Below are 14623 nucleotides of genomic sequence, written 5' to 3'. Positions count from 1 at the left end.
AGAGAAAACTTAAAAAGAAATTCTTTTCGTAGTACTGACGAAGCCGTTACTTAGACGCTGAAAAATGAGCCATTGGCTGCATCTCCTCGCCTGTTTGCTCAACAAAGCCGTCATGAATAGTGAAGCCCAGGATTTCGCAGATAAGGGTCACAGTGACCTCCATTGCCGTAGACATTCCAAGTAAAAGCCAGGGGCTAGTATGAACACCGCCAAAGACCAGACCGCAGGAGTAAGCAAGGCGTACTAGGACGAAAGGAATGCATATGACAATTGCAGTAAGAATGCGCCTTTCGCCTTGGATGATATAGTCCCGGTTTCGGTAAACAAGTAAAACTTCCAAAATCAGCAGCCCTATGACGACAGCTATGATTGCCGTTCCAACATAGCTGAGAGTAACGTAATGAGTGACTGGGCTTCCATTGGTGAGAGTGTAACTCGACTGCGTTCCGCCAATGATAACCAGAACCATGCCAGAGAGCATAAGAAGCTCAAGAAGGCGGCGGTGGGTAGATTTGATAAGAAGCGGACCTTGACTACCAATGGAGTCGACGAGGCGGCCGAGGAGTCCATGTAAAGTAAGAACCAGAGGACCGAGGCCAACACCAAGGAGAATTAACCAGCCGATGTATAGACTCTGGTTAGTTGGTAGCGAAATGGTTGCCAGTCGCATACCATCGCCAATGAGGCGAGCAAGAGACAGCATGATGAGGAAACGCCAACCGGCACTTCTGCCAAAACCGTGTTTGCGACACAAGAAGATGGCACCACCAAGATACAGGCAGTAGATGGCAATTTCGCCGCAGGCAATGCCATCATATGCATCAAAAGGGCGGCTCATGGCTTCGGATATGGAGTAGTGAATGTAATGGAAGTTTGTAATTATATATATCAGATAAGACACCGTGTGGTTGGACGCAACGAATCAAAGAAGCTGGAAGAGAGAGACAAAAATGAAATTTCGAGTCGAAAAGTAATATGAATTGTATTTTATAAAGTACAAGAGCGAGGCGAAGTGATAATTGTATCCCTTACGATCGACACAGACATCAACCACTGTCAGTACAGATACCTACCCTGCGCTAGTCACTGTCTGAGCCACCTTCAATATCACCATACATTACCTTAGACAAGGCAAAATGATATCAAGCGCCTAGCAACAAATTCCGAGTCGTATCCTACTGCAACGACAATGATGTGGTAACTAAGTCATTCAATCCGAGTCAGCAGAAGGCCAATTTTAAGCATGCCGGGGCGCAGGTAATAGCAATTTACCTCGGTTAGCTCAAAAGATGCCAATAGGCAACATTGATTGGCTGTACCCGCTGCTACACTTACATGTCGCCGGATATGTCCAATCTAGAAAGATCTTAACAGTATACCACTCCTTTAAAAGTTCCAATCTAGTAACCGCAAAGTCAAGGCGGAAGAAGTGCTCCACACTGTCGGCAACGATGTGTGCCGACATCCCTTGTTCCACATCAGCCGGGACCCGCGTTACCGCGCTACGTCAACGTTGTGGCTATGTCTAAGTCAAGAGACTATGCCTATGTAGGTATGCAGGTGCTCGCGAAATGGTTGCGAGGCATATCCAACCCTTTTTTGATCTTCGAAGAGGATTTTGTATCAACCTCACCAAATTTTACTCTCCGCACGGATGATTCAAGTGACAGCGCCCTCGGGTATTCCGTATACGAATCGTTATTGAATCTATCGGTCGCTAACAGACGCATTCTTTTAACTCCGATTAGCCGACTTCGCTGAACAGTATGGAGAATACATCGACACCTCTGTCTTCGTCCCCTTGTCAGTGTCTCTGTCACGCTTTGCTGTACGCACCTATGTCATCGAGGTTGTTCGGCGATACACAGAAGTAGTAGCTAAAAAAATGATGCAGTGTGATTTCTGCAGGGGGGAAAAATCAGGTGAGCCTTGCTAGAGTGAATAAGTCTGTAGGGTTGGTAATCTCTTCGTCCACAGCTAAGCTAGGATAGGTGCTCTCGTGAACAGCCGAAGTGCGCCACTTGCCGCCCTTGGCCTGGCAAGTGTGTCTACTCCAAAGAAGTTTCGGGTCCAAGATATCAAATAGGAGCCGCCTCGAGGTTCGTGGTATTCGGAGATTTCGAGAGCTGGTTTGTTGTACTTATCCATTTGGAAGCGCGAATACCGGGATACTATACCCAACATCAATTAGTGGACAGGGAAGAGACTGACACTCAAACACTCCCTAACCGAAATCAGCTACTTAGCACAGCTGCAAATATACCAATAGATGCAGAAATCTTGAATAGCGACGCAAATCTATTATCTTATCAACAGCCCTGTTTCGGAATATTCCAATACCACCATCCTAGCTCTTAATACGAGCCAGTCTTGACATAAGCTGTGGCAATTCTCTTCAGCGTAATGAGGCAGCAGCTGGCTTTTTCATTCCGTCAAGAGCCCTTGGATATACACTTATTAGTCGTAAGTATATTGCACTGCGTATACGCTTTGCTGTCGAGACGCTGAACAATGGGTTTTTAAGGGTTCCTGAATGTCTCTAACCTGGCTGACCTTATCGCTATTAAGCCTTCTGACCAGCTTTTGATGCAAGTCGCTTTTGAACCTCTATTAGTTACCCAGCAAAGCTGGATACTCTATATTAATTTTATATTCCTAATAATTTCTCACAAAGACCTGACGCTTCGTCACCTTGCCACGTCATTCCGGCATCACATTCGAATTGCTCTGGATGATGCTAAAATCGTCCTGGAACCAAACGAGGTGAATATTCAGGTATTGACTATGCTTTCTTGCCTCGGAGAGGACAATACTTCTCCGAGCCTATCATGGATGCTTGCTAGCCATGCTTGCCGGCAGGCCCAAACCCTAAACCTACATTTCACGGAGCAGCACTGCTCCACAGAACAACAACGCCGATTGACTCTCTTTTGGGTACTATTCATGATAGATAAAGCATTCTCCTTGGCCTTTGCTCACCGAGTATTATTATCAAGTAAACTATATGAAAAAGTACCTTTGCCCGATTTCCGGCATCTCTTAAAATTTTGCCCAAAACATGGGCAGTTTAACAATCCTCATACGCAACCTTAGTCATCAACATTTGGCGCCCACTCCTTGACTCAAAATATCAAATTAGCAAGGTTAACTGGTTTGATCCTCGATATCCCGACCAATGGCGCTGAATACGGTGGTCGGGGGGGCTTGATACCATATCTGGATGATTGGGACGTGTCAACAAGACAGGTATCCCTCAGCTTTATATCGAACTCTCAAATTTTTAGCTTACACTTTACAGATCTTATCAGAGGCCTGGGGACTTGAAGCCGACCATGCTAGTGAAGAACAGCTTCGGGGATTGTCTCTTGCGATCCGACTCATGAGGTTCAAGTATTTACATATGCTCGTCCTGACATTACCAGATGATGTCCAATTCGCTACCCTCCGACTCGAGTCCTCGAGGGAGGCTCTGTCCCTTCTTCCGCATCTTCCGAGTAAACACCATGTATATAGAGGTATATTCTGGTGGGAGCCCTTGATTCAGCACTGTTAATGGTAAACTAATTTCGTATCCTTAGGACACTCCTTTAATATCCTTTTACATCATTTTTGGTAGTCTTCAATCACATGACGCGTAATCCAGAGGCACCAACCACGAGCGAAGATTTGTATCTATTAACCACAACGCTATCATACTTCCAGACGATGAAGGTGAAATTTCACACGCAATCTGTTGTACCCTCTGAGTTGGAGAAAATGGTCGAATCTTTTATTCAGCTTGCACGCTCAGCCGTTTCGAAAGATATATCCAAGTACATTTAAAAATAACCCTGTAACTCAATAACACAACCACCCGAGGCTTTCTATGTATGAGCAATGAAGTAATACAGTAATCGGCGACCTTGCCGGTCCTTTACGAGAGAGGAGCCAACGCCAATAGATTAGCAGAAATAATAGGTAGGGAATATAACTACTTGCGGCTAATTCTTTTCATGATCATCTGACAGAACTTTCGCAAGGTTGCATCAGGAAGTAAGCGAATGAGGATACCTACGGGAATTGAGCCAACACCTAGGCCGATAGAGATGGCCCATTGCTCACCCGTCAGTCGTACGACGACAAACGCCTCACCACCAACAAAAATAATAATCAGCTGCCCACCAACCATAATTGACATCATCACCATGAACAGCCAATTGCGATGCAAACCTTCAAAGATGTTCAGCTTGTTATCAATGCGGCGGCTGTTTATGAGCTTGAAGATTTGCATGAAAACAAACACGTTAAAGATGAGAGTTCTTAACTGGGACTCTGTGTAGCCGAGGCCAGAGCCACCAAACCATAGTGCGAAACAAACAATTAGCTGGTAGATGGATTGGCCGATGATCATCTTCCACATGATGAAGCTGATTAGAGATGCGGTCCGGGGCTCTGGTTTACGCTGAAGTACGCTTCCTGTTGGCGGATCTGTTGCAAGCGCAAGCGCCGCAAATGTGTCCATAATGAGATTGACCCACAACAGTTGGACTGCGTTGAGCACCGCAGTTTCATTACTGTCAGATACGGCCGTAACAAATGTTATGATGACTGCTGTGATATTAACAGTCAGTTGGAACTGCAAAAATTTCTTCACAGAGTCGTTCACAGCCCGTCCCCAACCAAGTGCCTTAACAATGGACGCGAAGTTATCATCCATCAAGATAATATCGGATGCTTCTTTAGCGACCTCTGTTCCAGATAAGCCCATAGAAAAGCCGACATCAGCAGCCTTCAGAGCTGGTGCATCATTCGTACCATCCCCTGTCACTGCGACAATCTCGCCGAGGTTCTGTAGAGTTTTGACGAGGATGCGTTTGTCTTCCGGGCTGGATCTAGCTAAGACACAGATATCTTTGGCAACCTCTGCTTTTTCTTCATCAGGTAGCTGGCGAAAGTCTTGCCCTTCCATCACCAAGCCTTCCTCTCCTGATGAAGTTTTCAAGATGCCACATTCTCGCCCGACTGCTCTTGCCGTCTCAATATTGTCACCGGTTACCATCTTGACTGACACTGATGCCCTTCGGCACGCTTCCACCGCAGCAGGAACTCCTTGTCTAACAGGATCTCGAATCCCCACAACGCCGATCCAGGTCATGTCTTGAAGAACATCAAGAAGCTCAATATCGTTAGAACCCGTTGAGCTGTCGTCTGTTTGGAGCCAATGCGGGGGCCACTCCTGGAAGTCGACATATGATAGAGCCAAGGTTCGTAACGATTGCGTCGTAAAACCAAATATGATATGTCTGATAGCATCTTTGTGGTATTCCGACATTGGTACCTGTGATACGCCTTTCGATATTTCGACCAGCGAAGCGCTACATTGTGCTAGGACAACTTCCGGTGCCCCCTTGACAAATAATCGATACTTTGCTTCGCCTTTGTAGGTGTCAGATTGAGGCAGCTTGATTACCGCTCCCATGCATTTGTGTTCTGACTTAAATGGGAATAGCTGTTCTAGGGAGCTGTTGGCACGTTCCATGGAGGCTAGCCCAAGTCCAAAATATCGACGAACCCAATCAAGAAGGGCCGTCTCTGTTTTGGTTCCCACAAATACTGTCCTTCCGTTCTCTTCGCTCTCAAAGGCAGTAGTATTGGCTGCAAGAGCTATCTTCAGTAGGTTTTGTGCCTCTGTGCAGAGCTTTGAGGACAATTGGTCCGCAGAGATCTGATCATACTGCTGCATCTCCACGTGTACCGACGATGCGTGGGCTAGGGTTTTAGCCTTGGTTTGAGAATGCCGTTTACCAGGCGCGCTACCATCAAGTCCGAATTGTAGATTCTTATCACCAAATAGCAGTGGCTCGCCGCCTAGTGCACCGGCGACCACAGTCATGGCGTTTTCCGTTAGGGTGCCTGTTTTATCTGAGCATATAACGGTGGCATTCCCCATTGTTTCGCATGATTGAAGGTGGCGAACAAGATTGTTTTCCCTTGTCATGCGCTTAGTAGCGAATGCCAATGACAGTGTCACCGCCAGTGGGAGGCCTTCAGGGACGGCAACAACAATGATAGTGATGGACATGACAAGAATATGTAGGAAATCCTGTCCTTTCTCTTCTGGGGACTTGTTGTTTCCGGACAGCCTAATAAGAAACTCGATGAAGAGCACGGTGAATAACAAGCAGCCTGCCCCGCCTCCAAGCTTTGCGATGTAACCTGGAGAATATTATTCGTTAGCCTCCTATTACCCAAGTATCCAAGTCTGTGACTAGTCGCATGGAACGCAGTGGTACTCACCAGCCAGAACATTTAGTTTTGATTGCAGGGGGGTAGGCCCAGGATCTTCCGACAGCGACATCATGGTCCGACCGTGACTTGAGTTCTGCCCAACTGAAGTAACGAGAAAAGATCCTACGCCGTCCAAGACTCTGGCCCCAGAGATGATAAATGGATCCAGATTTTTCAGCTCCGATACTTCTTCGTTGACAAGTGCCTGCTGTACATTGTCCGCTGGGACCTTCTTGGCCAAATCAGATTCTCCTGTGACTGAAGACTCATCACAACTCAGACCATGGCCTTGAACGAAGACACCATCCACCGGAATAATATCGCCGGGTTCAAGAAGCATGATATCGCCCACAACCACATCATAGACAGACACGGCCATAGGGCTGCCTGAACGAATTACTTTAACAAAGCGATCCTCTTTCTTCATGTTGAGCTTCCGGAATTGGCGTTCTTTCTGCCAGTCGTTCAGCGCGCCGACAATCACAACGATAGAGATTGCAACAATGATGGCCACGCCCTCAACCCACTCAACCTTAGCGCCTTCATGTTCCGTTTGTCCAAATGTCTGATATAATCCCAAGGCAAGCGAGACAATGGCTGCAATGCTGAGCAGTATGAGTACATGATCGTGCATAGCAATCCAAGCTAGCTGGAGAACCGATTTCGATTTTCGTTCTGGCAACCGATTTTCGCCGAAGACTCTTTTCCTATCAGTGAAACTACTGCCTGGCTTGCCGTTGGAACAAATCAAAGGATGGTTCCCGGTTTGTTGGCCATCTTTGAGCATCTCTGGCGATAGGTGAGCCATTGTCGCCTGCTCAAATGTAATTGATTGAAGAACATGATGCTCATCAATACCAAGGCCAGCACGACAATCGGTCCGTAGGCCTTTTTCTAGCCCAAGAATGCCACCTAAAGCGACAAAAGCGGCAATGCTTTTTGGATTTATTAGCTTCCCTAGTTGACCTGGGGAGAAAGCAAATGGATTGTTTTCAATATTGAATAGATATTCTTCTCCTGGATTTGGCCGAAGAACAGAGATTTTAGGCTGCTGAAGGCCCTCCGAAGACTCGGATTTGTCGTGTATACATTCGCTTTTGGACCTCGTGTCCTCGTCAACGGATCTCGACGGGGTCTGTAAATTATTTGACATTTGGAATACGCTTCGCATCTTGGATTCGGGCTGCAACAGGAATGTCTCATGTTAGAAGAATATTACCATGCAGCTAGACCCCGTTTCGTGGCGAGATTTGATTGTACCAACTTGTGTCGCGTGTATGAAGATAATGCCTCTTTCATGGAAATACTGAAGCAACTGTTGATAAGAGTAACTGGTTTTTCTTTACCTTAAAGATGTTTCTTAGCATATACGTCTCAATACTTTCATGCTGTATAGAACTTCTACAAGAAAGAGTCATCATGATGAAATAATGTCGGATTCGCAGGGTGTTTTTATGAACACTGTAGTTGGGCAATGAGCTACTGACGATAACTAGCTACGGAAAATGTCATCATCTACCTCGAAATGTCATCAAAACTGTTACGACAAAGAGGAGATTTGAACTGCAAGGTTTTTGCTACTGGCTTGGCAAGCTGCGCTGTATAGACTGAGATGAGGCTGTGAGGCCGGCGGTGGAGGCGCAGTGACGCCACTACAACATGCTTAGGACAACGCGGTTCATACTGAGATATTAGACAATCAATTCATAACCTTATTTTAAAAGTTAGGTAGGGAGATTATGCCGTACGTACATATTATATGATTGATGTGACGGCATCAGACCATCTCCCCAAAAGAAGGTTCGAGCATTTGCATAATAAGCGGCCGCATTGAATTGGCAGGGACTATCTCACTTCATCTTGGCAAGATGGCAAGAGGCCTCCAGCAAACTCAAGTCTCCTAGATGTCTCAATTTAAATGCAATTTCTCTCATGTGAAATAACCACCGAGAGGTTTCAAATTCCCACTCGTAGTACTGGGGCCCGCTTCATACATGTTTGTAATCGATGCTACACAGTTATCTCGATCACAGGCGTCTCCTATGCTGCAATGACAGTTTTCTCGCTACATCCGCGACAAAGCGGATATAGAAAGCAAACATTTGGTTAGAGACTCTAATAGCAATGTATCAGTGGTTGAGAAACTATCGGACGATGGCTCGCGCGGGATTTTACTCATTCTTTGCACCTCTTCTCCATATTTAATTTTGCTCATCATGGCTAATGTCTATTTAAAGACGTGATAGCTCATGCTGTAGCGTTGAGCACGCAACACTTACATCCTGACCATCATTGACTTTCTTACTTTCAGTATACGCCAGTCTCTTTAATTTACCTTCTATCGATTGGTTGAAATTACTCATCAATATGGCTGTTACTCATGTAGGCGTCCTTGCCTATGCCTTTCAAATTGTGGACAGTGCAGGTCCCGCCGATCTCCTCTCCTCCGCCAACAAGTCCGCTTTCCAAGCTGTCAAAGAATATGGACCGATTGATGAAAAGATTATATCTCGCGCACCCCAATTTGTTTTCCATTACATCGGTGTCACCAGAGATCCAGTCCTCCTTGGGTCGAGCCAGATGGTAATCATGCCTACAACAACCGTCGATGAATGCCCAGAACTTGACATTCTGCTTGTCCCTGGGCCGTACCTCAGCAACTTTGAACTACATCCGAAGCATGCTGAACTCATCCGCAAACATGTGTCAGCCGATAAGATGCTGTGGACTACTTGCACGGGAGCTAGTGTCGCGGCATCAACAGGTGTTTTAGACGGCAAAAAAGCAACAGTTAATAATGTCGAATACGCTTGGGTACGTAAGCGTTGGCCCAAGGTCAACTGGACTAGAGAGAAGAAGTGGATTGTTGACGGAAACATTTGGACCGGTTCGGGTGCATTTGCTGGAGTAGACATGGTTGCACATTGGCTCAAGGAAAATTATGGGCTGGATGTGCTCATTCAAGCTAGCAACAACCTTGACTATGAGGCCAGAGATGATGATGGTCTATTTACGGTTTTCCCTCAGAGATTCGATTCACAGGGAAATAAAGTAGGTACGCATGAATTCCTGTACTACGATGAGGAATAGACACTTCGTATCTCCTCCGCGTGATATCGCAGTCTTAATTAGACAGGTTCAGTTTGGTACTACGTAGTTTATCTTGAGTAATCTATCTAGTTATTTTCCATCTTTTGATATGATTAATCCCCGTCAACAAACATTATAGATTGGGTACGCCGAGAGGCCCTGATTGAAGCTAGTAGATGTATTTATGTAATACCTTAGTCTCTTATCTTTTGTGACTATGTCCTTTGTTTCTAATTTGACGCCTTCAATGCAACTAATTTCCACCAGGTATGAGAATATGCGACAGAAGCTCACTTAGGCAAGTTTCAGGACGAAGTGCGTCTACTATAGGAGTGACTTGATCTAACATATTACGTACCCTTTTAACAATGGAGTGCGCCATCACGTGAGATAAATCTGTAACAGACGCTACCATGGCGGTACTTTAACTCCGTAGAATATACAACATTCTCGAGAAAGGTGGCTTCGTTGAACCCTCCTGTAGTATATGGCTTAGCGACGTCGATAATGGATGAGATATCACTATAAAAAAATATCTAGCAAGAGCTTATTCGGCGATGAACGCCATACTCACAACCCTTATCTGCTTCATACCACAGGGCTGTCTCATGGATAGTCTCGCCGGAGAAGTCCAGTTTGTTCACAGCGGCTTTTCAGCCTAACCACGAAGACAATCATGCAAGTTGTCCACCTCAGTGCGCCTATATTGTGATCCCAATACCCTGCCTTGGTATATCCCTAACAAAAGAAAAGTGTATTGCGACAATACGGGGCGCATTCGGACACTGGAAATTAGAGCGCATCTTGGCGGGACTTAAACGCACATCGTTCAGCTGCTGGTCTGTTTAGGTGTACCTCACGCCAGTGTGTCACCCAAGATTTCCTCTTATTTTATTGCCTTTATGAAGGAATTGCGTATTTACTTTCCTCCAAGGGTCATTATATTCCCCATTCTAAACCACATGGCCGCTACCCCACCCCCCCAGTTGACTATTTGTATCCAAATAGCGAATATTGTCACAATTACAACGTTGAACAACCGTAAACCGCTTTAAGTTAATAAACCCTATTCGATAAATGAGCTCGCAGAGGCCATTCTTGTTTGATCTCTCCTAAATGATGATGACTGTTTGTAGGATGCAGAACGCGGGTTGTTGATGATATGAGGTTCCAGGGAAGCAGCGGAAGAGAAGCATGTTATAGGCGTACTAGTTGAGCACATGGAGGATAGAACATGATGCTCTGCCTTTTGTAGGTCATCCAGTATGTTGATTTGAACTGTATAGTATGAATATATTGGTGGGCTGGCTCGTTGCAGTACTCCTGTCTCCTACAGTAGTTGATCGCTGTGTAAGTTGTCCCCATCACGAATGTTGTATCCCTACAAACGCCGACAGCCCTCTATTATTGCCTCAAGGTTTGTAGTAACATTATTTTGGCGTTGGTATAGCAGGGATCTGATTTTGTTGTGTCGGTGCGGGAGGCGCATGTTTGTCTTGTGTTGATACAGTGGCAGTCTCTTTTTCTTCGGCTGAGGTCGAGGGGGGGTCTTTTACTTCTGGAGCGATGCCTGCTTCAAGGTTCCTTTGTTGCATGTATCGCTCACGCTCTGCCCGCTCTCTAGCAAGAAGTTCCATCTCCTGCTGTGTCCCCTTTGTCCACAGCCGTGGGAACCTGACAGGTCAATACATACCCATATCTTTGCCTACAGATGTAATTACTTACCACCACCAAACAAATATAAATCCAATACCGCAGATTGAACTAAGGGAAGCAACTGGTATAACCCAGCTGGGAGCCATCTCGAAAATTATAATTCTGCTCCAAGACGGAAAAGGGGAATTGTCTAATTAGAAGATGTGGTCACTTGATGTCGGACTTCGAGTAATTGTACCAGAAATTGCAGGGTATGTTGTCGTTTGAATGCAACACCGTTACAATCTTTAGCAAGCAGAAATGAATTAATATAAAACTTCAATTACAACCGCTACTAATTCCACACATGAGGCTTTCGCCTTCTTATACCATCCCGGGGGCGACGCAGGATTTAAGTACGGGAACGCGAACAGGCAAGTACATGAACGGATGCCAATCCATCAACAAAGGATCCAGAAAATATCTATGGACTATTCCATATTCTCTTCAAGCTGCTTGAAGCACCGCCGAGGTAGACCCGGCCGTGTAGGCCTATGACAACAAGAGTGGGAAAAATTCCCGGACTGATACCGGATCTCGTGAAAACCCATGGCGATGGTTATTGCTTTTGGGGGGATGTGGTAACGCAATATAGCTAGCCTCGTGGCTATCCGGATTTATTTGCGGAGAGATCCATAGTCCAATACTTTGCGGGAGTCCGGCAACGCGCCCACTCACACCCACATACGCCAATAACACGCGTATTTTTCTCAGCTTAACGCCCTACGAAACATTACTGTATGTGGGACACGTATTCTCATCATAAAAGGCCCGTCTTTGCGGTGCTATCACGGCCTTGGAGATCCATGGTGGTTTCCGCTAAACACTCAATATTTTTAGAACTTTTGAAGGTGGTCCCGTTTAGAGATCCCAATCCCACCGTGAAATCCTAACGAAGCTAACAACTACTCGTATACATATGACATCAATAACCCAAATAAATACAGCTCATCATCTGATCAACTTCAGTGTGCCCACACTTCAACAACATCTTCCTAAGTCCTGAAATGGTGATACTGTAACTAAGAGACAGTTGGTTTTCCTAATTCATGGACCCAAAGATGACCTCTAAGGGCTGGAACGAGATTCCTGAGGCGAAATTGTGGCCGTATGGCCACTACTGGGGATGTTTATCAGCGTTATGCTCAAGATTGGAAATCTTTGGCTATGAAGCAGCAGCTATATGTTATACCATTTATTTTGCTTGGTTAGTATTCCCATGCCGACTCTGATGGAGCGATTCCAATAAGCACAATCTCCGGCAGTAATAGTCTCTCTTGAATGCATTTGGATGGCACGATGAAGCGCTTCTATCGTTCTAACGTTTAGTTATTGGTTAAGTCGCGACTTAGGATACCCAAATTTGTCCTTCGGTATCAGATATGACGCTGCCTTTGGCAGCGTAGGTCAATAAGTGGACATCAAAGTCATCATCAGCCCATCTAGGGTTAATACTACAAACGAGCGAGCGAGAGATTGGCGATCTGCCTCCTTCCGGGTCACGTTTCAACCTAAGTGTACGGTTGAATAGACAAATAGATTGATAATAGGACTCTATTCTATCTCCTAGGATTTCACAGACTTGCCCCTCACTGGCTTCGGAGCTTTTGTCTTGGGTTCAAGTTTGATAGTGTATTCACTAACGGCGTTGCCAGTGCAGTTGACTGTGTAGCTGCAAATACACACGGTATCAATAGATGTTCTGATCAAATCGGTAGTCTTCATTAATCTTTCTATTGAGGCTTTGATTCATCACGATTAATTGCTTATCCAATGTCTCATGGATGTCGGGCATGCATCACTGCTCCGATGCCCGGTTATCAAGCTATTGGTAACAGTCGGTTCCAGCTGAGTGGAACAAAAACACCTTCGTACGTCAAATTCATTGGGAGCCTTTTAATCAGGGTAACAGGAATATCTCTGCATGTGTCGGCAGAAGGAAGTCATAGGCTTGCAGGGCTGCGACCGCCTTGAGCGGCATATGGGCCGACTCTTGTCTAACTCCACAATGGACCATGCCATGTGACACTCGCTCATCCCGGAATATAGCCACCGGTCCTTTATACGAGGGGCTGGGGAAGGGAGTGAAATGCGATAACGTAATGGAGACGCGACGAAAATGCTGGTAAAGATGGCCAAAAATTACGAGAGCAAGAAAAGCGTGCCATCTGCCATGTATAGCTTGCCTGTATCCCCAAGTGGGCGGCTCGAGCTGAATTTTTTGGGGGGTGTTTTTTTTTTTAGAAATAGGTCAGAAATATGTTCCTTGAGTATTAAGCATTGAAAATATCGACTCATAAAATTTTAGCCGGATTCTGGAGTCCCAAAGGGGCAGACCTTGTATCTTCTACCGTCTAACTAACTCGGCTGCAGGTCAGCAAATTACTACAGCCAGGAGCCTACTACGATCATATATTCGTAACACAAAAACTGTAAACTTATTCTCCACTACACAATCCATTCCATAAGTCCCTCTTGGAAGCCGAATTCAAATTTCCGCAGTCCATTCAGTGACTATATGACACATGAAGCAGATTGGCATGCGGTGCAGAAAGCCAATACCATATTATTGTAACTCATTTCACTCCGTAGACTGTTTAGCATTGGATATAGACAAAGTAACGCTTCAATTGCCATTAATATCGTACTTTTTAGAAAAATGCAATGCGAAATAGCGGGGTAAGAGTAGTTTGAGTATCGCGGCCTGACAGTAAGCCTAAGTACTCACCTTACGTATCAGAATACCACCTCATATGACTCAATTCTTCCACACATCTAGAAGAGAAATCGATTTTATAGACTCCATTGCGACTCGAGTGCTATTACATTGTATATCGTAAGATGGCGGGCACATCTCGTTCCAATGCCGAAAGAGATTTAGCTGTACTGAATTTACATAGAATCCGATCAGTGTTGAAAAAGGTCGTATAAGTTTCTTTCCATTGCATTTAAATCTCATAAACCTAGGGGTACGGTGGAGAGATTGGGGCGTATGTAAACGTCATACATTGCAGCCTATCTTGCCAGTACGACTTACCCGTCAGCCTCATGCCACTACCCTATCATTTAGTAGTTACTACACAAGAGGCATCTCAGTATTAAACAACTTATCACAATCAATTGATATCTTCTGATCGAGTTTAATATCCCATCCTAGCAATTTGTGGCAGAATTGTGTGTTTTGAGCCTTGTATATGCCAGAATGAAACATTTTCACAACCAACATATGGTCCACGCAGCCTAACCCCATCTCTCTCTTGTTTGGCTTTTACATACAACTATGTATCTCTACGACTTAGTAGCACGTGAATGTCACTGACTTTACAATAATCGCACTAGTTGCACCTCCACTACCCTTTTGATCGGTCAAGCGGACGTCGTCAAGGGCCTCATTGCTCCAATCAACTGACGATAATTCTTAGTGTATATTTCGGCTAAGTTATGCATAAATAATTGAACAGCATGTAAAATATCGGATCTTACTGCTCGTCACTATCATGGATAATCTATTTTTCTCTTTCTGTTTTGTTGTTATTGACATTTCTATTGCCTGATTTCATGCCAGCCGCTA

General features: G+C 45.2%; 3 protein-coding genes across 3 annotated transcripts; 1 reads left to right on the top strand and 2 right to left on the bottom strand.

Moving 5' to 3' along the window:
• Positions 1–46: 46 nt before the first annotated feature.
• Positions 47–838, bottom strand: Triagg1_5519 (uncharacterized protein; the record flags this gene model as incomplete). The annotated part of the gene is made up of 1 exon (XM_062900043.1): positions 47–838. One exon carries the CDS (start codon positions 836–838, stop codon positions 47–49), a length of 792 nt encoding a protein of 263 aa, XP_062755640.1.
• A 3132-nt stretch (positions 839–3970) lies between these two features.
• Triagg1_5518 (uncharacterized protein) lies at positions 3971–7420 on the bottom strand (the record flags this gene model as incomplete). Its single annotated transcript, XM_062900041.1, has 2 exons — positions 3971–6195; positions 6277–7420. The coding sequence occupies 2 exons, from the start codon at positions 7418–7420 to the stop codon at positions 3971–3973; spliced, it is 3369 nt and encodes a 1122-aa protein (XP_062755639.1).
• Positions 7421–8634: 1214 nt separating this feature from the next.
• Positions 8635–9357, top strand: Triagg1_5517 (uncharacterized protein; the record flags this gene model as incomplete). Its single annotated transcript, XM_062900040.1, has 1 exon — positions 8635–9357. One exon carries the CDS (start codon positions 8635–8637, stop codon positions 9355–9357), a length of 723 nt encoding a protein of 240 aa, XP_062755638.1.
• Between the last annotated feature and the right edge of the window lie 5266 nt (positions 9358–14623).

This window comes from Trichoderma aggressivum, assembly GCF_033847375.1.
Source record: "Trichoderma aggressivum f. europaeum strain CBS 100526 chromosome Unknown scaffold_019, whole genome shotgun sequence".
In the NCBI taxonomy this organism is placed as follows: domain Eukaryota; kingdom Fungi; phylum Ascomycota; class Sordariomycetes; order Hypocreales; family Hypocreaceae; genus Trichoderma; species Trichoderma aggressivum.
Note: the sequence above shows the minus strand (reverse complement) of the source record. Positions and strands in the feature narration are given on the sequence as shown.